At 40.0% G+C, this 24,769-nt stretch overlaps 1 protein-coding gene across 1 annotated transcript; it reads right to left on the minus strand.

The window, feature by feature from the left end:
- Positions 1 to 1,173: 1,173 nt before the first annotated feature.
- Positions 1,174 to 24,428, minus strand: LOC137294291 (serine-rich adhesin for platelets-like). Its single transcript, XM_067825295.1, has 8 exons — positions 24,096 to 24,428; positions 14,161 to 14,305; positions 9,883 to 12,900; positions 7,266 to 7,313; positions 5,800 to 5,892; positions 4,620 to 4,779; positions 3,836 to 3,922; positions 1,174 to 2,017 (listed from the first exon to the last, which is right to left on the minus strand). The coding sequence occupies exons 1-8, from the start codon at positions 24,137 to 24,139 to the stop codon at positions 1,869 to 1,871; spliced, it is 3,744 nt and encodes a 1,247-aa protein (XP_067681396.1). The 5' UTR covers positions 24,140 to 24,428; the 3' UTR covers positions 1,174 to 1,868.
- Positions 24,429 to 24,769: the final 341 nt, after the last annotated feature.

The raw sequence follows: 24,769 nt of genomic DNA on the forward strand, positions 1-24,769 counted from the left end.
TATCAACTTATCTTGCAAACATCTACATCTAGCCTAATTACCAGTTTGGGTATTCTCAGTACCTGCAGATCGAGCCTACCATATATTTCCTTATCCTGCAAACATCTAGCCTAATTACCAGTTTGGGTATTCTCAGTACCTGCAGATCGAGCCTACCATATATTTCCTTATCCTGCAAACATCTAGCCTAATTACCAGTTTGGGTATTCTCAGTACCTGCAGATCGAGCCTACATTATATTACCTTATCCTGCAAACATCTAGCATAATTACCAGCTTGTCTATCCTCAGTACCTGCAGACTGAGCCACAGTATTGACAGATCTTGCTTCAATTTATGCAGTAGAGTGATCATATTAATGAGTAAGTGACTGAGTATGGTTTTACGTGGCTTTTAGCAATATTTCAGCAATATCACTGCAGGGGACACCAAAGATGGGCTTCATACATTGCACCCAAGTGGGGAATCGAACCCGGGTTCATGAAAAGAGCCACTCAATATCTTAGGGTCAGAAGAAATTCACTAGGAAGTTACATTGTCTAGTATGCCCACGAATTGTGGGACAGTAGGTGTCTAAGTCTATTCTAAAGGAGAGGAGCTGCCACGGTTGTTCAAATTAAACGACAGGGATTTAAGCCTGTTTCGTAGGACAAAAGCTGGAAGTGTCGTAAGTCTGTTTTATAGGATAGGAGGATAGACTGTCAGTAGTGCACAAGTAGTTACATCTGGCCTATATTTCAAGTCTATAAATGAATAAAACATTTCCACTGCCTTGATCATGAGTTCCAGCAACTATGAGTATGGCACTTAAAACAGGACCAGTTTACCTCAGAGTGAGTAACTCAGTATGATTAATCCAAATACAGAATGAGTGAACTGACTTAGCTTCCCTCTCTACAGAAGTAATGGAATTAAAGTAAAGATTTGACTATGTAGGCGGTCAACAGTTGTAGTGCTAAGATGACATCATTTAACAGGGTTATGTTTAGCAAAGTGATCTTAGTGCTAAGACGATCTTAACTCCTGATTATAGGAAAAAAGATCCTCAGTCAAAAAGTCGCTGCTACAAAAATCCTTTTGTAGTAAAACTGACTTAGCTATTTACTTGACAAGATTGACTTCAAATACTGATATAACATGTATAATGACAGATTACATTTTGACATAAAGCTTCTTTTTTCTTTCAAACAAAATAAACCATAACGAAACCAAAAGACATTTACATTTGTTGCACGTGTGAATGAAAACAGGACATATTTCAAAAGGGTATTTTTACCTAGCTAAATTCAGGACATTTTAACAGGTACTTTTTGACCGAGGACTTTACCAAACACTGTAGATCCTACCCTGTAACATAGACTTACAAGTTGTAGCGCTAAGATCACGGTGTAGAACACGTCCCATTTCAGCGCTAAGATGACCCTAACTTCCACACTGTAACATGAATTTTCAGTAGTCTTAGTGGTAGGATGACATTGTGGAACAGGCCAATTTGTCAACAGTTCTATCACTATCACAGAACAGCAACATCTACAACAGTTGTAAGGTACTCATAATAACGACTTCATCTTGTAAGGTATTCATAATAACGACTTCATCTTGTAAGGTATTCATATTAACAACTTCATCTCAAACTGTAAAGTGTATGTAAATACAAGGTCACATGGAAGGAGTTAGGAAGATCGGTAGCGCTGACAATTCTCCAGGAAGACCCAGCAGCTCAATATTGAAGATAATCTCATCCAGAGATCTAATTCCACCAAAGCCCTAGCCCGGAGTCATGAAGTCTTAGAGCCTTGGAGATTCATGATAATGTTAGTCTGCCATGTGTAGTTGCCATGGTTACAAGATGGTATACAATGTTCCTGCTCAGTCGCTATCTGATCCCTCACTGTCAATAATGCCTTTCAGTCCAGCTAGCCTCATCTTCAAAGGAGTCATCTTCTTCTGTGGAGATGGGCTTGGGGTCAGGCCACGCTTCTTGTAGCGACTCTGCACCTTCCGTCTTGGCGCACGACCTGATATAGAGCACATGATAAAATCAACCACCTGCAAGATGTATTTATCAACCATAACAACTACCCACCCCAGTTAGTGAACAGTACAATTGCAGTAACTCTGTTGCCACGCACTACTAAGCCTCCTTGACCTGAATCTGCTTCTATAAAGATTTCCAAACTACACATCGACAAACCATCCCAACAGATCAGTAGGCTTCTTAAGCAACAAGCATGCATCAACAGCACCTGTTCTACCTCAGTCACCATCGACAACCTCCTGCATGCTAGCGGAAGAAAACACCCACAAAATATGAAAGCCACCCCAAAAGCATAATCTACAAAACTGACTATAATTGTGGACACTAATATATAGGTGAAACATCCTGGCCTGTCAACACCAGAATCAAGGAACATCAGACATCAGACATCAAATCAGACCAGAAATCAGCCATATTAGACCACATAGCGGCCCACCCCAATCAACTGGACTAACTTTACCATTCTCCCAAAGAACTATCAGACTTTACCCAATGCAAGATAACTGAAGCAATCAACATCAAAAGATAGGGTACTCCATCCTCACTGCTTACGATAAGCTCAACAACCCACTCTAGCCACCTGTGCAATCTATGCTGTGTGCCTCCCCGTAACTCCACCTTTCCTTAATTATCATCACACTGTTAATTTGTATTCATTCTATGCTCTGTGTATCACAAGCTTCTACTGTCTTTTATGTTTAACCTTGCAATCCCTTATTGTTTGTCACCACTTATTAATGTGTCTTCTGTTCTTATATATATCGCCTATTCTCTTCCTGTATAAACGATACAAGAACCTCTATCGAAATGTCATACCCTAGTATAAAAGAAGCTGTCATCCATATATATACTTGTTCTATCTGAAATAGAGGTTGTTTGATGTGAAGGAGAGTGAGCTCTGTACAGAGAGTTCACTCAAATGCACCTTGTTAGTGTTTATGGAATTGAAACATTCACCAGTCTGTTTTGGTCACTGAAGACTGTCAGATGTAAGAAATCAGGAGCCATATTCGTTGGAATCAGTCAGTTTTAAACATTGAAATAGTTCAAAATTCAGCTGTTAGGGATCCTAAAATTAGTTAAATTCTTAGATATTCGTTTACACTAAATTTTACATATTAGTTCAGAGAAAATAAATCTTATCACAGTTATTTAATTCATTATTTTGGCAGGGTTTCAGATAATTTTTCATCATGAGGAGTACATACGCTTTATTTTTTCAACAAAAGAGTCCTGGGAAAAGTTAAGAGTACTGAAATGGAATTTAATGGCGTGTAAGTAATCTCGTGTTTAGTTTCATATATGCACTAGAACACTGCATATGTGTAATATATGTAAACACATCAAAAAAACAATAAAGCAACACTTTTTCAGATAAATACGTCTCTAAATTATTCTTAGACTGTACACCATTGCTGTGGGGTGTATCTGCTATGTTTTCTGATTTATTTCCCACCATATCGAACATGTTCTTTAGCCGTACATACCCCAATATGGCCCTTATCTGGAGCCCTGAGTTTAGTACGCTTCCACAAAACTTCGGATCAGGCTTTTAGCAGTATACCCGCCACAATACAGGGTGGATTGTCCAAAGTCTTCACTAAAATACGGTGAATCAAACCTGTTTTGTTTGTTGTTCAACACCACACTCAGCTATGATGATGATGCTCAGATAATAATCCCAGACAAGCCCATCATTGATTTCACAGCATCTCTTTACGCAATTGGGATACACCAACACACATGAAGTCTCGACCACCCTGATTCCGTTAGTCTGCTATCATGGCCTGCCACCTACCGGACTCTGAGATGATGTTATCTGTGTCAAGCTCAGCTGCCTCTTTCTTCAGCTTCAGAATCTCTGCCTTCTTCATACTTGGGGCTCCTGAAACAGAGACCAAGGGAAACATGTTAGCCCTAACCACACAATATACACATATAGACTTCACAAATGGTTAATACTTACCTTATCAGGTACAGTTACAGGGATGCCATGACAGCATATAGAAATGATAATCAGGTTTTTATTAACGTCTTTTCAATACATCAGTACAAGGAAACGCAGGTTCGTTCCAAACAAATCATCACAACCCTGACAGGTTCCCATATAACATATTACCATAACCCTTGTGTGCCCCCATCTCGGAGCAGTCCTTTCATCCCCCTCACTACTGATCATCACAACCCTGTCAGGTCAAATCACTACAGTTAAGCACAACCCTGACAGGTCCCCTCACTACTAATCAGCACAACCATGAGAGGTCCCATCCTTATGGTTAATTACAACCCTGACAGGTCCTCACCACAGAAAAGCACAATCCTGACAGGTCCCATCACTCCAGATAAGCACAATCCCGACAGGTCCCCTCCTTACTGATCACCATAACCTTCACGTGGTCCCCTCCCTACTGTTCATCACAACCCTGACAGGTCCCCTCACTATTGATCAGCACAACATTGAATGGTCCCCATACTGTCAGATCAACTCACAACCCTGACAGGTCCCCTCATTACTGATTAGCACAAAACTGAACAGTACCCCTACTGCCAGATCATTTTATCAAGAGAGGTCCCCATCTCACCTTGCATCCCCCTTGAGCGCAGGATTTCCTTGATCTTATAGATCTTGGCAGCATCTGTGTCACAACCCAGGAGCTCCACAGAGTTCCGCAGGATGATCCCTGCACACCGGCAGATCTTCCTTAACTGAGTCAGCTGTGAGTCACCTCTCCCACTCTTTCCCTGCAAGAATTACTCTGTCAGAAGACCTTGCAGGAACAAATAATCCAGAGAAAACTGTAGTCAAACTTGCTTCCTACTTACCCTGCATGCAGTGTTGGTTTGTAATACATGAAAGAGTTATCACCCTTGCTTCAAGATGGTTGTTGGTTGGTTAGTTTGTTATTTAGCCCTGTACTCAGCAATATTCCAGCGATATGTAAATAAACATATCAGGACCCAACAATCCAGTGATCAACAGCATGAGCATCAATCTACAGAAACGGGTGGCCACCACCAGATCCCATAGCAGCCTCTTCTAACCCAGGTCTTCATGGGTCTCAACAGGAAGGATACTACTACAGACAAATTCCCTACATAAGTTTCACCACACACAAGTCTGGAAGTGGACACAAGAATCAGAACAAACAATACATAATCAATGTTAAGGGAACCACATTTTGCATGCTGATTTCTTTTTAACCAATGGCAAAACATAGGCAGATGAACTGAATGAGATTGTGCATCAAATTGCTGAAAAGCATGGGCAAATATTGTGCACGTGAACAGTTTTGTTTTGGTGTAACGCTTTGCTAAGCATTCTCCATTTCTCACTAAGTTTCATGATTTATTGAAAGCATGACAATGATATTTCACCATTACAAATTTGATTTACAATACATCGGTTTATCTAGCTTAGAACAGCTGACTGAAGTAAGTGGTTCCATTTACACTTACACTAGTGAGTCTAACTTTTGATGGTTTAGTAGTATGTTTTCAGACACATAATAATATTAACAGTATTGATCAGGGATGTGTATCTCAATCACATCAAACAGTCAGTTCAGAGATGCCATCTCCCAAATAACATCTCCAAAATAAATACAGTGGGGCAGAATTAATGGCAATATTCACAGTTCTCCCAAACAGCCTGATGCAACTGCCTAATTGTTTTCATAAATTAACACTTGATTGTTCATACTTTTTCATGTGGTCTCTATCACAAAGTGTAAACGTACATCCCTCATGAGGATAATCTCTTACCTTGGATTTGCCTGCTGCTTTGTTATTTGACTGATGCACACTGGCTGCTTCAATGGAAGACATACTGTCTTCAGACCTCACCTCTACTGACCCCTGGAACAATGACAAAGCATTGATTCAGAAATACTGTGAGTGAGTGAGTTTGGTTTCATGCCGCACTCAGCAATATTCCAGATATATGGTGGTGGTCTGTAAATAATCAAGTCTGGACCAGAAAATCCAGTGATCAACACCATGAGCATCGATCTACACAAATGGGATACGATGGCATGTGCCAGCCAAGTCAGTGAACCTGACCACCTGATCCCGTTAGTTATCTCTTACGACAAGCAGAGTCATCTTTATTGCAAGCATGGGTTGCGGAGGGCCTATTCTACCCCGAACCTTCACATGTCCGTTTATACTGTGTATCTTAAATACAGGATTACCTGTTTTTAGACAGGTATCTTATTTTGACTTCACAGTCAAATTTGCAGCAATAGTAATACTTTATAGGTATATTTTGCAACATCTTCAACTACAAGTCTAACAAGTTAACTGGAAAAAAACAAACAATTGCAGCCTTTACTGTACATTTACAAATGTTATAGTGTGGCCATTATTGTTTGCCATTCAGAACTATCCATTTGCACTGGTTTTAGACAAAAGGATTGCTGCTGTGAACAGAGATTGAGAATCATTACTAATCTGAAAATTTGATAAAGCCAAACAAAAACAATGCTGTGACTCTGACTACACCACTTTAAAATTTAGAGTAGGGTTTTACATTTTTACATTTCACAGCTTTATCGATGTGTAATTGTTAATTCAACCAAGCTTGCCAGCTTTCTCTATCAGAATGACCGATGGCTGTCATTTCTGGGGAAAAACAACAGTATTTGAAAAAGCTTTCCCTTATCCAAAGGATGGCCAGGTGACTGGAACCACAACATTTTTTTTATGCCTGATCACACGATGGACGTCCCCGAGAGAGTATCATTGTATTCAGAATGTCAAAAGCTAACACAAGTCAGTGTAGTTTCCCACAAGCCTCTTACGATGATGGGAAATCAGTGCCCACCTGCCAACTAAGTAAGTAAAGGGAGGTAACTCTGTTATGTGGTTTGTAAGAACAGATCACTGCAAGATATATTGGTGGCAGGAGGCTGCTGTCAGTTGGTCAGGTTCCGTAACACTGGTCGACAGTGGGACATCATACCAGTCAAGTTCCATCACTGCTAATAATATCACCTGCTCAGAGACAAGTTTGAGTAATCCATCATTTACATTGCAGTAAATAATACAACAGCAATATTGCTGAGTTCAGCAGAAAACAACAAACCATTTTGCTCTCACAACCATGATAACAAGTTCCTTAGAAAATTTTCTCTGAAAAACACCGTCAACAGTCTGCACTTGCTGGAAGAGACTTTATAAGAATATTTTGACATTGTTTGACCAAAAAACAACAACAAAACTGCACTCACCAGAGAAGGCGGCTTTACTACAGAACTCGAGCTGTCATCACTGTCACACTGGAATAATAAAGTTCAAAACCCTTTATGAACATCATAACACAAAAACATTTCAACACAAGATATAACCCTATTACACTTCAAAAACGAGGAACAAAATATTTTCAAAATGCCTGGGCACTTGGATGAAATGGGGATTAAAGTTGTGTTGAAGACAACCACCGTCATACAGCTGTGTGCATACACATATGTGTACAGTGAGACCTCAAACCCCAAATATCCAGAAATATTGCCATCTGGTCAATTCTCGTAAGAAAAACTCCATTTCTTATGTTATAAAAGTGACTGTCTATAACAGATATTCATTTTCCATTTCCTGATGGTAAATTTTACAAACAAACCTGCAAATAAAACTGACTTACTTGTCTGCACGAAACTTTGATCTACCATTGAAAGGAAGAGCAAGTATCCATAGTAATTTGACACAAGACAAGGTCTACTAATCCAGATTAATGACCAACAAGCAGGGTATTGGTGGTGATAAGTAGACCAATCTGACACAGAGTGAACAGTAATTGGCAAACATCAAACAACATACTGGAAGTAATTTTAACGAAGAAGTGTATGCTAGCTTATGTTTCAACAACAAAGCCTAGATGACAAAAATCCAGACATCTGAATATTCAGATATCCAGACGATACACACAAAAATGAGTATGTCCGGATATCCAGGGTTTCACTGTATAGCTGTTTGAATTTGTGCAGATTAATGCTGGTTAATAGTGTCAGACCACTGTTCGATCAGCGTTTAATCCCACACACAGCAATACATGTATTCCACTTTTATATGTCGGTGGTATGCCAATCATCAAGTTGGAACAGGCAATCCAGTGATCAACACCATGAGCATCAATCTACACAAATGGGAGACGATGACATGTGTCAACCAAGTCAGTGAATCTGACCACCTGATTCTGTTAGTTGTTAGTTACGACAAGCGTGGCTGCAGAAAATCAATTCTAACCCCCATGTTGACTAGTATGTCAGTCCACTGAGATGCAATGGCACAGAAAACAGATAGTCCAGTCAGTTACATCACACTGAATTAGACTTGAACAGTCCTTGTTTCTCCTCTTGAAACCAGGCAGGAACCATCTTCTAACACCTTTCAGTATTACTCACCCTAGACACAGACATTGAACCACAGACCTTCCACTCTATGAGCAAACACTGTCAACAACACCATCATGGTGTGGTCAACAATGTTGGTGAGTGAGTGATTGAGTGAGTACTGCAAAAACTCATCATTATACCAGATCTGAGGTGATTTTATTTTAAATCATTTATACACATGTCCAACTACGCAAAGAAGCAATGGTATGATACTAATACTAACAGTATAAGCTTGATACAACTCATATCTGGATACAGTGCTATTCTTTCATCAGTTTATGTTCTATCCCTTTCTGCATGTGAATCAAAACCCAGAAATAGATCATTTTCTTAATTTCAGACAGTGAAGATGGGATAGTGGATGTGAGAATAACACAGTATTTGAGGCACTGTGCAGACTCTGCTATTTTGGTCAACCCCAAAATACTGGAGAATTGGCGTGAATGAGAATAATTTCCATTTTTATTCACGTTTCTACACCAATAGGTCGTAAATTATTATACATTTAATGAACAAGTGCATTGAATCATGAGACATATCAAAACTTTTTGCAGTTCTCCCAATCTCAAATTACCTCCCTTGATTTTCATTCCCAAGCTAGATCTGTTGAGCTCCTCTCTTGAGAATAAGGGACCAATCAGAATGTGAGTTACAAACCAGATAGTTAGGTGGGTGATATCTAGAACATGGCAGCCAGTCCCACTGATGACAGTATCTCCAGCAGTCACATTTTGGTAAACCTACACTATCCCTGGCATCCACTGCCTAGGTTCTCATGATGTCAATTTAGATGACATTTCTATGTGTTAAAGGGAAAGGGAAGTGAGCATTCTGAGGCACCAGGTTAGTGCTCCAGCAAGCTTAAGGTGCTGGGACAGGTCGTAAAAGCCTTGGACAGTTGGAGTCAACTCTGTGTGCAGAATCTTCAGTGTTGTCACATCCCCGAATGTACAGTTCACAACCTTTCGCACTTGACAGTACCCACAAATTCTCTGGTAAATGACCAGATGTTGGCCACATTAATACGTGGAAACACCCACTTGCAGGTACAGCAACGTGCAGTAAACTTGGACTAAGTACTGTGACTAGGTGTCCTAGCCCACTCACATGTGAATGGGTACATCATAAAGATGGGAAAGCCACACTATGCACCAAATGGTTGCAAGAGTTGTATGATCACAAGGGAGTTGAGATTGAAAAATATGATCTGCCACTGAGATTGACATCCTGTAATTTATGTAAAACAACGTGCAGCTGAGCCTGATATTGGTGCTATGCAAATATCATTTTATAATAATACAAAATAGTATTGCCATAACGCTGTATATCAAGTCATATACAGCATAAGGTCTGAAAATTCAGAAAATTGGATCTTATTGAACATTAATGAACCAATCAAATCGCAGCAATCTCTTTCATGTTAAATTATCCAATTTACATCGCTCTGTCAACCCACCTCTAATGCTGATCCATGTTTTGGCGTGGAAAACCCAGTTCCCCACACATCCTTCTCTCTCGTACTGATGTGAGCACTCGCATCACTGTCAACCTGTACAGAGTTTATATCACTACCATGTGTTTGATTAATGCTGCTGACGTCTGACAATCCATAAACGTCATTATCAGAGTCCTCTCCCCTTGACACACTACTTGACCTTGAAGACACATTGCTTGATTTGATTTTCTGTTTCTTTGACTTTGAATGCTTTCCTCCCAAATTTAATATGTCAAAGTTCCTTGTACTATCCTCCAGAGAAACATGGTCAGATTCTGCCTCACTGACATGAACAATTTCATCCCCTGAATCTGACGTTTTTGTTTTCCCTGCCTTTTTTGAGGGATTTCGTTTTGATTTAATAGGGCTAACTGACTCCGTAACACTTAAGCTAGACTCGTTCACACTATCTTCTGAGAAAGTTCTACAGCTTGTAGACTTGGAAGGAGTGACGTCCAACTCACTCGCAGTCTTCTGTGGGGAAACACAAACACTGTTGTCCGACACTGCTGCGACAGGGATTATTTCATATTCACTGTCACTATCAATTTTACCCCGTTTCTTGCCTTTCCCACTCCTGGAAACCTCCCCTTCTGACACTGACGTATCAAATTGTTTCTCTTTTCGTTTCGATTTCTTTGTTTTCCTCATCCTATGCTTTACTTTAGGAGTGTCCTTAATTTGAACACCAAAACCATCACTTCCTGAATTATTTAACCCAATTCTAATGGGTAACACTCTTTCGTAACTACTTTCAACACCACTGCCATTTACAAGTTTCTTCAGTGATTTCTCGTCATCGGATTCAAACTCAGAATCGGAGGAATCACTGTGGTATTTCTTGGCCACAGTCCACCGCCTCCCTCCTTCCGTGTCATTCTCCGAGCCGCTGCCTTTTCTCTTAATTACCAGCTTAAGGGGTTTGTGATCACTGTCTGGAGCTTTCATCGCCTTTCCATTTTTCTTGGCTTCTGGACTCTCAGTCTCAGAACTAGACAGTTTATATTTCCGTTTCCTTTTCTTTTTCTTTACAGATGGTTTGTCAACAGATATTTTCTTAACCGACAGCTCCTCTGTGTCCTCAGATATGGGAATATCATTCTTTTTTTCACTTACACCTCTGGGAGCCTTCAGAGGAATGTTGTCCTCAGAATCAAACGATTCATAATTTTTTAACTTAGTGGCCTTTTGGCTACACTGGGTGGAACGTTTATGAGATTTTCCATTGCCAGTTTTTTTCAACTTCTTAACCACAGGAGAAGCTGACAAAGTCTCCCCATCAACTTCATCAAAAGACAAGAGTGCAACTTCGTCCGATTCGGAAGAGGGTTTCTTCGTCATCTTACTGCTCATACACATCCAGCCAATCTGATCGTCAACACGCTCCAATACAACTGAACAGGTTTTCACATCAAAACTCTCACCTTCTAAAATCTTAGAAATATTCCTCTGTTCGAATTCCTGGAACAGACCTCGTCTGTCCTTCCGAACCAGATGATCACTTTCCGTTTCTGATACAGAAAACACAGATTTTTCTTTCAAAGAAGGGTCTGATGAGAAACCTGGTGTCTCACTATCATTAGTATCAACACTATTCAAGAGATCTGAAAACTTTATTTCTTTCATTTTTCTTTCGTATTTCTTGGAAGATGAAAATTTCTTTTCCCTCTCAATATCTTCCAAAACCTCAGACACATTCAGGGAATTCTTCCGAATGCCTGATCGCCTGCGATACTTTCCACTTGGTGTTAAACTCAGACAATTTCTTCCATCAACCTCCTCATCTGTAGAGTCCAGACTCTTCACCTGAAGAACAGTTTCTTCATGCATTATATTCTTCACCTCTTCCTCCATCGACCTCTTCTTCTCCTTCCTGGGTGATGTCCTAGTCTTTATGGATGGCTTGGTCTTGTGAGAATCTGCCTCAACAAAGGCTGAGTGTTTGTTTAAGTCCACATTGACACCACTGTCTTCAGATGCAGCATCAGAGATCTTGCTGGACTCAATCCTGCTGGAGGTGGACTCTCCCTCACTCCCAGAATCAGATGACTGAGCATAGCTTTTTCTCTTACATGATCTTGAGGTCTGTCTTCGTTTTTCAGGTGAAGTGACTTCGATATCGATCTGCAGGCGATCATCATCGGAATCAACTGCACTCATGTCATCCTCACTGACGACTTTCTTTACTGCTGGCCTTGGAACGGACTTCTTCCTAGGATGTGTATTCTCAACATCAGAATTCTCATCCTCAGACTGAATGACTTTCCGCTTTCGTTTTTTCTTTGGCACAATAATCCCACCATCACTATCGGACTCAGAAACCAAAACTGCATCAGATCCTCCATCTTTATCAGAGTCCATCATGGCTGTTACCACTTCACTTATGCTCAGCCTCTTTTGTGATTTGTTCACCGGTGTAAATTTCCTTCTCGTATTCTTAATCGAATCTACTCCTAATGTAGATTTATCAGACTTTTGCGAATTTACTTTTCTAACTTGTGATGATTTGTTTTGATTTTCAGAACGAATTTTCTTTGCTGGTGACCGTTTAGGTAATTCTTGTGTCTGTTTACGTGGTGATATTGACTTAAGTTTCGATGGTAAACTCATTTCATCTTTAATGACTCGTTCCTTTTCAAAGTCAATATCTTTGGGGTTTTCTTTGGATGTCTGTGTGTTTTGCTTCAAAGGAACTGACTTCGATTGACCACTTTCATTGGTTATTGTTGACTCAATCTCATCATTCTTGTTCTGATGTACTGACATCAAACTGCATGACTTGCTGTCCTCCTCACCACGACATTCCACATCATTATCACCAGGCTTTGGGCATTTCTTTTTCTCTGATTTTGCATTAACCTCAGGGATATCAGGTGCACCCGACTGTTTGCTACTATCATTAGTTTCTGATTTTCTTCTGGGAAGAGTCCAGGCTTCTGTTTTCTTAACAGGTGATTTAACACATGACTTGTCTTTGTTCTGAAGGATAAAATACAACAGATGTGACAGGAGAGATGAAGTAAAATGTTATGGGTCTAGATCACTCCACACACTTCTACACCCTACATGTCTTCTCTCATCCGTTCTGCATCTCTCTACTATGGTCTATTGCCCAGACCTTTTCCATTCCCATCATTCCACTACTCTTTATCCCCCCATATTTCTTCCAGTAACTCTCCCACACTCTTCCTCAAACTCTCCCAACCTTTTCCTTCTAAAATTCCCCCAATCACTTCCTCCTCTCCACCACCTCTACAGTCCCAATCACTTCCTCCTCTCCACCACCTCTACTCCCCCAATCTCTTCCTCCTCTCCACCGCTCTCCAAATCTCTTCCTCCACGCCACCACCTCTTCTCTCCAAGCCCCTTCTTAACCGCCACCTTTCACTCACTAAATCTCCTCCTCCTTTCCATCACCTCTACTCACCCAATCCTCCTCCATATTCCCCTTCTTTCACTCCTCTTCATCGCCCTCTAATATCCCAATCACTTCCTCCTATCCATCATCCTCTACTCCACAAATCGCTTCCTCCTCTCCACCACTTCTGCTCCCCAGTCTCTTGCTCCTCTAACTACCCCTTCTCTTCCTCCACTCCATCACCCCCTACAGTCCCAATCACTTCCTCCGCTCCACCACCCTCTACTCTCCTAATCTCTTCCTCCACTCCACCACCTCTACTCTCCCAGCCTCTCCTAATCTCTACCATCTTCCTCTCCCCATATCTCTCCCTCCTCTCCACTACCTCTACTCCCCCAATCTCTTCCTCCTCCAACTTTCCCTTCTTTTCCTCCTCTCCACTACCTCTACTCCCCCAGTCAATTTCTCTTCCAACTTTCCTTTCTCTTCCTCCTCTCCACCACCGTCCACTCCTTCAATCTCTTCCTCCTACCCATCATCCTCTACTCCCCAAGTCTTTTCCTCCACTCCACCACCTCTATTCGCCCCGCCTCTCCCAATCTCCATCACCTTCCGCTCCCCAAATCTCTTCCTCCTCTTCACAACCTCTACTCCCTTAGTCTCTTCCTCCTCAAACTTCCCCTTCACGTCATCACCCTCTACTCCCTCAATCTCTTCCTCCTCAAACTTCTCTCCTCCTTTCCCTCCCCTCCACCACCCTCTACTCACATAATCTCTTCTTCCTCAATACCCTCTTCTCTCCATCTTCTCCACCACACTCAGTTCTCTACCACTTCCACCTCTCCACTCTTCACTCCCACCTGGTCCCCATTTACCCTTACCTCTATCCGTACAGGGTCCCCCTGAGTGAAGAGTTCATCCAGCACGCAGCTGACCAGTTCTTTGAGTTTCTGCTTCTCCTCATGAGACAGCTGTTTTCGTGTATGTTTCTCATACGCCTTCCTCACACCCTTAGTGGTCAGGACACTGCAAAACAGAAGCTGATACCTTAAACCACCATAGGATCAGCACCAGAGCTTCTACACATGTAGACAAGATCAACAACACGGGATAATCAGACGTTTCAAATTTCAACAAGAACTTCTGATTTCATCATTGTTAATAGGAAAGATCTTAAGTCAAGATAGCAGCTTATAAACAATCAAGGCTGGGCCACCAGGTGATTGATACACAATGAAACATATCATCCAACTCTGATATGACTTTATCCAATAATCTCTTCTCACTTAAGCGTGTATTACAATATGACAGGCACTTTATCTGGGAGAACCGATCATGTGCAGTGGGAGAGATGTGTACTGAAAAAAGATGTGCTTGGCAGGACACTGCAACATATTGCAATATCGGTATCTGTACTATGATACAAATTGGGATACAATCAAATCTCGTAAATCTGACATCATCCATTGCACAACAAATTGTCGGATTAACAAGGATGCCGGACTAAATAGATGAGACTAAATTATGTTTCTTCAATTTGTTGCCAACAAAAGCAACGAATAAAGCCAACTGTCAGGTAAACTGAGAATGGATTAACAACACTTGACTGCATATTGTTAACCAAAATGTGGATACTGTTGATTAGAGTAAAGCATGTCAAGAGCTAGCAAGGGAGTTGCAGCCATCTTGAATTTGAAGTCAAGACTGTGGAATTAAACAATATACAAACAAAACAATTTTTTCACCATTTGACTTCAACTTGTGAGTGAGTTTAGTTTTATGCCGCTTTTAGTAATATTCCAGCAATATCACGGCAGGGGACATGGGCTTCACCACACATCAGATCCATGTGAGGAATCTAACGTGGGCCATTGGCCTGACAAGCAAACACTTTAACCTCTAGCTATACGGACGCCTCAACATAATAATATATTAATACAATCAGGGCCCTGTTTCACAAACCTACTGTAACAGCTGTGACTATCCTATCCAATAACTCCTAGACTGTGACATAAACTAATGACAGTTGTAGTGCTTTGACAGCTTTGCGGTCAGGGGATGACAAACCTTCATAGATTTATTAAATTCAAAACAAACATAATACACTACCCTTATATCCCAAACAAAATAACCTTTAGGAAATAGCTCCAAAATCCACACGGAAACAATTCACCTTAATGATACTCATCCTGCATAAGTTGGTCAGTACTTATCACCTTGAAGTTCAAGGCCATCTTCAACAACCCTTGTTCACAACCGCCTCGGATTACCAAACAGTAATATGGCAATGCTGGCAGGACGTGCAACAGTATTAATCCCTAGAATTGAATGCCTGTTATTGATTGGTAATCACTCCTACCGGTACTTGTCTCCATTGCAATAACTAGAAAGATTTCCTTTTGTGGAAAACACTCATAAAATTTCTTTCCCTCTGAATAAAGTAGCCAGGTGGCGAAACTATATGAAATTGTTAGACCGAACTAATATCACTTCTTGCTACACATAACATTTACAGATTTCATTGCTGAAATACCATGAGCAAGAAACATAAAAATGCAAACAGTAAACAAGAACTTTCTAAACAGCTTCAAAAGAGTAACATATCCACAGTGTGAATCCTGTCAATCAGTATAATTAAACAAAAAGTTTGTGTCCCCCTATGACCAACATACAAATTAAGATTTTCTAAAAACAGGAGAAAAGCACAAACACATTTGAAAGCTGCTCACAATTGTTTTTCATAAAATTTCATACACACGAGTTTACATTTTCACTGTGACGGGAATCAGTTATTTTCCATTGTACTCTGTTCCTTTTTCTCACATAAATCTAGGCGACAGACATTATGTCACCCAATGCCATCAAACAATGGATGACGACATATGCTTGGTGCAAGCTGAAGTAAGACAAACATGAAACTCTCCCAAAATGTTGACTATTAACAATAAAACAATATCACAGCTTGTGACATTCACAACCAGTCTGAAGTCTTATCGAGCAAATGTTTTTTCATACTAGCGCATCTGAGAAATAAACAAGGAAAAAGTTACTGGAATGATTGTTGTTACGTCTACATTTATGAACCTTAGAGAGAGACATCTAGGAATTCTCAAAAAGCAATATTCTGCCCCAAATCTAAGCATACGTTTAAAAATTCATATTTGAAATAAAACATAAAGTTGACTTTCACAACCCATATGTATGTAAAAATTACAACACTTACAGTGTTCACGAATGATGTTTCAAAGTAACAGGACATTGGGTCCTATAAGTTTCAGATGTCTGTCTGAGTCTCTGACCCACTGAACATTCACAGGACCCACAGAATAAAATTAAACACACATTTCACATTTTACATTTCTCATAACTGGCATTGAAATTATTAACATTATATAATGACAAACATTATAAACATAAATTTATAAACAGTGAACAAGTGTCACATGCCACAAATAACAACTTCAGACAAAGTTATTGTGATATATTCTGTCAGACACTGGGGCCAGCAGGTTGGGGACTTCTGTCTGATCGTTGGCAAATCTGATGGATTTGTCAGAGGGTCAGACACTTCACTTAGTTTCACATTGTTGTATTAAATACAATGATAAATATTAATCAATTAAAATAATAACCGTTATAAATAATGCTCATTTTAAACAAAATAATTCTGTGTTCTCAATTTGTTCAGGCACCTAGTTCAGAATCTGAGGTAAATCTGTTTGGTCCACATTCATCAATACTACTAGAAAGAGGTTAAGGACCCCAGATTCTTTCATATCAGAACTGATCTGGTGGTGTGTGGTCCTTTGCATAGAGATCAGGTCACAAAATAAGTTAAGCAACTTAGGACACATAGTCCTTGAATCGGTGCCTGTGTTTGGCAACTTGCCTCTTAAGAGTTTCTAGGACTTCACTCCCACAACATGATATGATACATGTGGTCTTACCTTAGGAACGCAAGTTTGTTCAAAACTGCCTCTGATCACCCAGCAGAAAATGGGTACCTGGTGGGATAAGTCTTGTGGCTATAACCTTCTAGCGCCTCACAGGCAGCTTGGGTTATCTAGGGTAATAACATATCTGCACTAGGAGCATGCTGTCAGTGTGGATTTAGCACAATATAAACAGACTAAATATTAAATTTATCACATGATTATTCATTACACCAAAGAACAAACTTCAGACATATCTAATCCAAATGTGCCTAAAAAGGCAACTTACTTAACTCCACACTGACAACTATTGTTTGATCATTTGTTTCAATATCCTACATCTACCATGACATTAATGCCAATATTTACCAGGACAGGTGAGACCTGCAATTAAGTACTCCCTGATAGTTGGCAACAGTGACAAACAAATATGATTAAAACAAAAAAACATCCCCTTTAGTAAATGTACCTATTTGGTGACATTTCATTCATGATGTCACTTACTCCAAAACCATCAACCTGTGATGTCACGTCTGTACCTCAGGTTGCTTGTGATAATACTTCCATTTCTGACATCACCTGCGATGTCACTTCCATTTCTCAGTTCACCTGTGATCTCACTTCTGTTTCGGTGGTCACCTGAGACGTCACTTCTAGTACTGCAGTCATCTCTGACGTCACTTCTAGTACTGAGGTCACATCTGACAGCACTTCCATTTCTGAGGACATCTGTGACGCCACTTGTGTTTCTGATGTCACCCATGACGTAACTTCCATTTCTGAGGTTAAGTGTCCCCTGTGACATTAATTCCATTTCTGAGATCTTCTGTTACTTCCATTTCAGAGGTTACCTGTGACATTAATTCCATTTCTGAGATCTTCTGTCACTTCCATTTCAGAGGTTACCTGTGACATTAATTCCATTTCTGAGATCTTCTGTCACTTCCATTTCAGAGGTTACCTGTGACATTAATTCCATTTCTGAGGTCACCTTTGACAGTAATTCCATTTCTGAGATCTTCTGTTACTTCCATTTCAGAGGTTACCTGTGACATTAATTCCATTTCTGAGATCTTCTGTCACTTCCATTTCAGAGGTTACCTGTGACATTAATTCCATTTCTGAGATCTTCTGTCACTTCCATTTCAGAGGTTACCTGTGACATTAATTCCATTTCTGAGATCTTCTGTCACTTCCATTTCAGAGGTTACCTGTGACATTAATTCCATTTCTGAGGTCACCTTTGACAGTAATTCCATTTCTGAGATCTTCTGTTACTTCCATTTCAGAGGTTACCTGTGACATTAATTCCATTTCTGAGATCTTCTGTCACTTCCATTTCAGAGGTTACCTGTGACATTAATTCCATTTCTGAGATCTTCTGTCACTTCCATTTCAGAGGTTACCTGTGACATTAATTCCATTTCTGAGATCTTCTGTCACTTCCATTTCAGAGGTTACCTGTGACATTAATTCCATTTCTGAGGTCACCTTTGACAGTAATTCCATTTCTGAGGTCACCTGTGATATAACTTCTGTTTCTGAGGTCACCGGTGAAGTCACTTAATTATCTGACTTAACTTAATTCCAAATCAGGACTTGATTTCAGCATCCTTGTGGACAATATTTACATACTGATGACACTGTTTGGGTAGGTAAATATGTTAGGTCGAGTACCGAACAATGATAACATGGACTGACGAATCCACCGATACACTGATTTTCGTGATCAGCAAATAACAGGTTTGGGTGGTCACGCTCACTGTCCTGGATGACATGTCATCATATCCCAACTGCACACATCGATGATCATTATGCTGATTCCTGGACCATCTGTTCCATATTTTTGCTTATCATTTACAGACAGCAGTCAAGGAGCTGTAATGTGGCTCAGCCCATCTTTAAAAAACAAACAAGCAAACTCATTGTTTGTTGTGTAACCCTCCACCTAGAAACATTCCACTAATATCACAAGTCTCTAGCGAGTTAAATGCCACTCGTATACATAATAGCTGTGGTCAATGAGGGAATTTAGTTTGATGCCACTTTTAGCAATATTCCTACAATATTACAGTGGAGGACACCAAAATTGTGTTTCACACATTGTACCCATGTGGGGTATCGAACCCCTGGTCTTTGACATGAACGAATGCTTTAACCACTCGCCTAGCTCACCACTCCCTCACCAGGAATGGCCCTCCACATACAGCTGAACAACTAGGCTACCCAACAGTCCTAAAGTTGAGATCATGATCATCAAGCTGCAGAACTGGGATTTGAAACGTTTCGTTTCAGCAGTAACGTAATGAGAAACATCAAACTTGGGCTTCACACATTTTCTCTATGTGGGGAATAGAACCTGGTTCGTAGAGGCCACAAGCAAATGCTTTAACCACTAAGCTAGCCCACCCGAGGATACGAAGATATGCAAAGAAAGTGAATCTGACGTTGAGATGTTCTCAGCTGCTTTTCACTAAAACCATGGGTTGCTGAAAATTAGTTCTACCATGGATCTTCACTGATTGTGAACCAAGCAGGAACTATGTAACACATGTTATATCCGGGATTCAAACCCACACCTTCAGAGTCAGGCACCTAATTGCCAGCACACAAAGTAAGCCATCTAACCCGCTCGGCCACCACGACTTCCACAAAAATGAAAGTCGAACAACTGGTGGTCTAGACTGTGGGCTTTGTGTACCCCTCAAAAGTGAACGAAGTCCCTGAGACTGTTTCAGCTCTAAGAACATTTTACATATGACCAAAAAAGTTAATGCTTACTTTTTTTTATTTTCTTTGGTTCTTTCAGGACAATATTATCATTTTTTTTTTTTTTTTAATTCACTACAGATTCAATAGCAACTTTATTATTACAACATTTTTTTTTGTTCACTACCTATCAATAACTTTATTATTGATAGGTAGTGAATGAAAAAAGAAAAATAATAATTACTTAGATCGTGTGTATATTTCGTATATCTCTTCATGATGTCAGGGTTAACCAACATCGTAAAAAGAAAGTCAGTGATAAATCCAACACAGAATCGATTTGCTTGCACTGTGATATGAAAGTTGCGGAAAATGAATACCACATTTTCTTTATCTGTGATTGATATGTTCTGCTCCGTAATGAATACTCTTTGTCCATCAAAAAATATTGCAAAGCTAGATTAACATTGCAACAAATATTCAACACACCTGATGTAAATGTAGTATGTCTAACATCTACATATCTGTTAAAAATATTTTGGTCATGTGAATATGACTCGATACCTTATAATATACTGAAGTACAAAAGAAACATCACACTTTTCAAAGTCATCTTGCTCCCACCTGATTTTGGTATTTGATAGGTTCACTCAACAGTTTAGGCTATTGTAACATTACAAATATGGCATTGACCATTCATAACACATCATCCTAAAGAAATTTCTGTGTAGGATTCAAACTCATACCGTTTCCGTGAACATGGTAACGCGCTCGAACGCAACTTTCTGAAAAGCATGACGCAAATCCCTGGTCCACTGGGTACAATATGGACCCCAAACCATCATCCTGTCATTTGATTCCTGATCACTGTCACCATACCACGTCTGACTCGAAATCAGAGGGATCAAGCCATCTGACGTCTTCACGCTGGTCAATGTTCTCGGGTCATTGCCAATGACTTCAACTGCAGTGTTCAGACAGTCGAGAGACTGCTGGAGCATTACAATGCAACCAACAACACCAACGATCGTCAGCGCAGTGGCCGTCCCAGGGTAACAACAGCATGCCAAAATCATCATCTTCACCGGGAGCACTTGCAGGATCGCTTCCGCAGAGCAACAGAATCGCCTAGAACGACTGTGGAACCCACAACAGACCCATTTCTGCAGCAACAGTTCATCGTCGGCTGAGAACTTTCAACCTGGCCTGTCGACATCCTGCTCAGGGTCCTGTCCTGACAGTCTCAACATTGTCTGTAGGCTCAACAACATCAGAACTGGCGCCATCAGCAGTGGAGGACTGTCATCTTTCCAAATGAGAGTCATTCCTGGATATCCGTGGCAGATGGCAGAGCTACAGTTTGGAGAAAGAGGGGTGAATGGTACATTGATGCATGTCACATGGAGAGGGACTCGTGGGGAGGACCAAGCATCATGGTTTGGTTGGCATTGGACTGAACCACAAACTTGGACCCCAAGTCTTCCAGAATATTGGTCCAGGTCGAGGAAATAGAGTGACTGCTGTTTGCTACATCGATCAGGTGTTAAGACCTCACATTGTGCCACATTTCGCCTGTCATCCAAACAACATATTTCAACAGGATAATGCACGTGCTCACACAGCCAGGTCAATGAGAGACTTCCTCCAACACCACAACATCAGCACATTGCCCAGGCCTGCTCTAAGTCTAAATCTGAACCCAACTGAGCACCTATGGGATGAAATTCAGAGAAAGCTGCATGACCTTCGACCAAGGCCGACAACTGCGGCAGAACTCACCGCAGGTTTTCTCAGAGTGTGGAATGCTATTCCCATGGCCTTCATCAACCACTTGATACAGGCCTTGCATGGCAGTTATCAACACAATTGGTGGCCACACACACTACTGACTTCAAGTTCAACCCTGAATGTCAAGGACATGACCTCATCATGTGGCACCATGTGTCATCAGACTTGTTTCAGGAGTACTTGTTCATCAAGACAAAACAGTTCCTTCAATTTCAACCTTAAATAACAAACATAAATAATAAATATGTTTCCACGTAAATAAAACAGTTTCAAGTACATACATGTACGACGTTTCTTTTGTAGTTCAGTGTACAATTGTACTTTGGGCCATGTGGCCTAAAATACAGAATAAAGTTGATGATGATGTACCAATGATAACAGCAGCACTCTTTTTTGTGCATAATAATTTGCATAATACCTAAATCTTTATCTAGCCTCATGTATGAATGTTGAGTTTTGATTGGTCCACGTGACTCTGATAAAATACCATGTACATCCATCACGATCCGTCAGCGGGAATATACGACTTTTATACTCCCGCTGCGAAAGTCATATCCTCCCGCTACGCCTCGGTGACAACGCGAGAAGTGAGAAAAGCGTGCATCGACAAGCCTTTAGTAACATGCGGTGCATTGAGGTCAAATGATCAGCTGGTGTCAACATGGCAGCAAGTCAATCCGATGCGTGTTGTTTTGTTTTGATTTAGTGAAAACATTCAGCTAGATAAATGTGCCTCCAGCTCGGGGAATACAACCTTACTCAGGACTGATAAAACCCTGTATTTCCCTCGACACGATGTGATAACTTATAGTATAACTGTTGTCTATAGTAAGGCAAATAGCGTTTGGTTTTGTCAGTCTGTCTATCATGCTATTGGAACTATTGTAATGTTTGTCATTAAGCATATTGCAGTATGATAATACAGTGCATGCCAGCTCATGCCAGAGCAAAAAATAACTTTTATGGTCATTCAGGTATGTGCTCGCATGTGTTCATCTCAACCGGGTGTCTAAATTTTCCTTTAAGTAACTAAACAAACTGTACCCTTTGCACTGGTTACTTTGCCATTTTAAATCAATTGTAAAAATATAATACAGCTTAAATGCTGATATATGTGTTTGCTATTTATATTTAATCTGTAATACAACAAATGATAATTCACTGATACGCAATCTGAAATGTTACATTTTAGTGTGCATGAAGGCAAGATCAAATTTATTGACTATTTACATAAATTCAAGCTTATTTGTAGTTGTATGTAATAGGTTAAATAGGAACTGAGTTTTCAGATACATATTTTAGCAGTATACACAGATACACAGCTTTTCTGTACCTCTGCATGTACTATGTGAATCTCCTAAAGGATGTCAAGCGATACTGTTTCAGGAATCAGAGTTGCTTAATTGTGTAAGATTTTGTTGGACGCGTGACTCCAAACAAAACCAAGGTACATTTAATCACAGACTGGATCATTTAGAGGAAAACAAATCAATATGAGTTATTATAGTATTCTAGTGAGTAGGCCTTTTTCCACTGTTTGGAGCCCCTGTTGTTGCATTATATTAGAAGAAACATAGAGTCAAAGATTTTCTGTGGACTAAAGTAGACACATCTACTTGCAGTTCCACAAAAATCCAAGTGATTTGCACATTCAGCTTTAGATATGGAATATTTCCAAAATGACATGGAGAAAATGGCAATAACTGGCCCGTTGCCATGCCATTAAGACATTTTGTAACATAATCTACCAATGTCCTAGAAAATGAACTGACTGGAAACCTGTGACCAGCCAGAACATACTAAACATCAGATTTCTGTCACATTGTTGGGGCAATGAAGCTGTTTATCCAAACAGATGTATACAGTATTACAGATTTAAAAAAACAGTAATGTGGATTAAAAGAAATCCTTTTGTTGCACAGGTACAGATGAATCTGGCAGTGCAATTCGCAATTATGACATATTTGGGCTTCATACAGTAAGGTGACATTTTAACATATGACAATTTAAGTCATTCTTTTCATGACAAACAAAACTATACTGGTAAACAAGCAGAGGTTTTCATGACATCTCAAAACTCATATTTTAGCATAATAATTACAGTATACACTACACATGTATTGAATTTGAAGACTTCTCCAATTCCACACTTAAGTATCTGTTGTTTACATTGTGTTAAATGTAGACATCGATCGGAGAAGTACTGATCAAGAGATATTTGCATTCCACCATATGACTGAGAATTGTTTGCCATGCTGTTGAATCGATGTTGACATCCTGTGCTTGTCATCCCTGACTCGTCACGACATTGCGTCGCTGTGCGATATCTTCAGGAAACAGTTCATTTGCTAGTACATCTGAAATACTAAATGTCCTGAAATACTAACCTCAAGTCGGATTCCTTGATCAAATTTTTCACAAACTCTTCCATTTTTGGCGCGTGCTCTTATCACATACAGCACTGTGGCTCTTTCGTTCATGAATGCGTCAAGCGACTTCCGCTCAGAAGCGTTACATGATTAGGACAAATGCTAACTTACTGCCTTGAAAAAACTAACAACATAATTTTCACGTATATGTTACTATGATACGGCATGTGACAATTACAAAATTTTGGAAACGTTGGTCGATAAAGAACGTGAATTTTGCCACCAGGCTAATGTAAACATCTTCTCTTTTCGCTAACCGGTCCCTTTCCTTGACTTTCTTACCTTCACGACAAAAGATGCACGGGGCCCTATTTGGGTATTCCTGTCAAGTCGTTGAGGTTCACTGAACACTATATTATTCAACCAGACGATAACGCCCCAAAAATATATATCTGTATATCATTTAACTTATTATTTATGCAATTTAATGTTGTGTTAAAATTACCATACTTGGGCTTGGAATGAACATGTGTAATTATGTTTATCTGTTTAATAGCAAGAAGGCTGAAAATCATTTGCTGGAGTAGGAGGACCTTTGAAATATGACATTACCACTTTATAAGGAAATGGACATAAACTGGAAGAGAAACATTTTTTAAACATATAAAAAAAAAAAAGAACTCAAACATGAC

The sequence above is a fragment of the Haliotis asinina genome, chromosome 1, assembly GCF_037392515.1.
Source record: "Haliotis asinina isolate JCU_RB_2024 chromosome 1, JCU_Hal_asi_v2, whole genome shotgun sequence".
Taxonomy (NCBI): Eukaryota; Metazoa; Mollusca; class Gastropoda; order Lepetellida; family Haliotidae; genus Haliotis; species Haliotis asinina.

Excerpts from the sequence above, each read along its gene's own strand:
- LOC137294291 (XM_067825295.1), bottom strand. The coding sequence starts at position 24,139 with ATGGAAGAGTTTGTGAAAAATTTGATCAAGGAATCCGACTTGAG. Across the intron at positions 14,306-24,095 it reads ATCAAGGAATCCGACTTGAG|TGTCCTGACCACTAAGGGTG; the intron begins GTTAGTATTTCA and ends TCTGTTTTGCAG. Across the intron at positions 4,780-5,799 it reads AAGCAGCAGGCAAATCCAAG|GGAAAGAGTGGGAGAGGTGA; the intron begins GTAAGAGATTAT and ends TAATTCTTGCAG.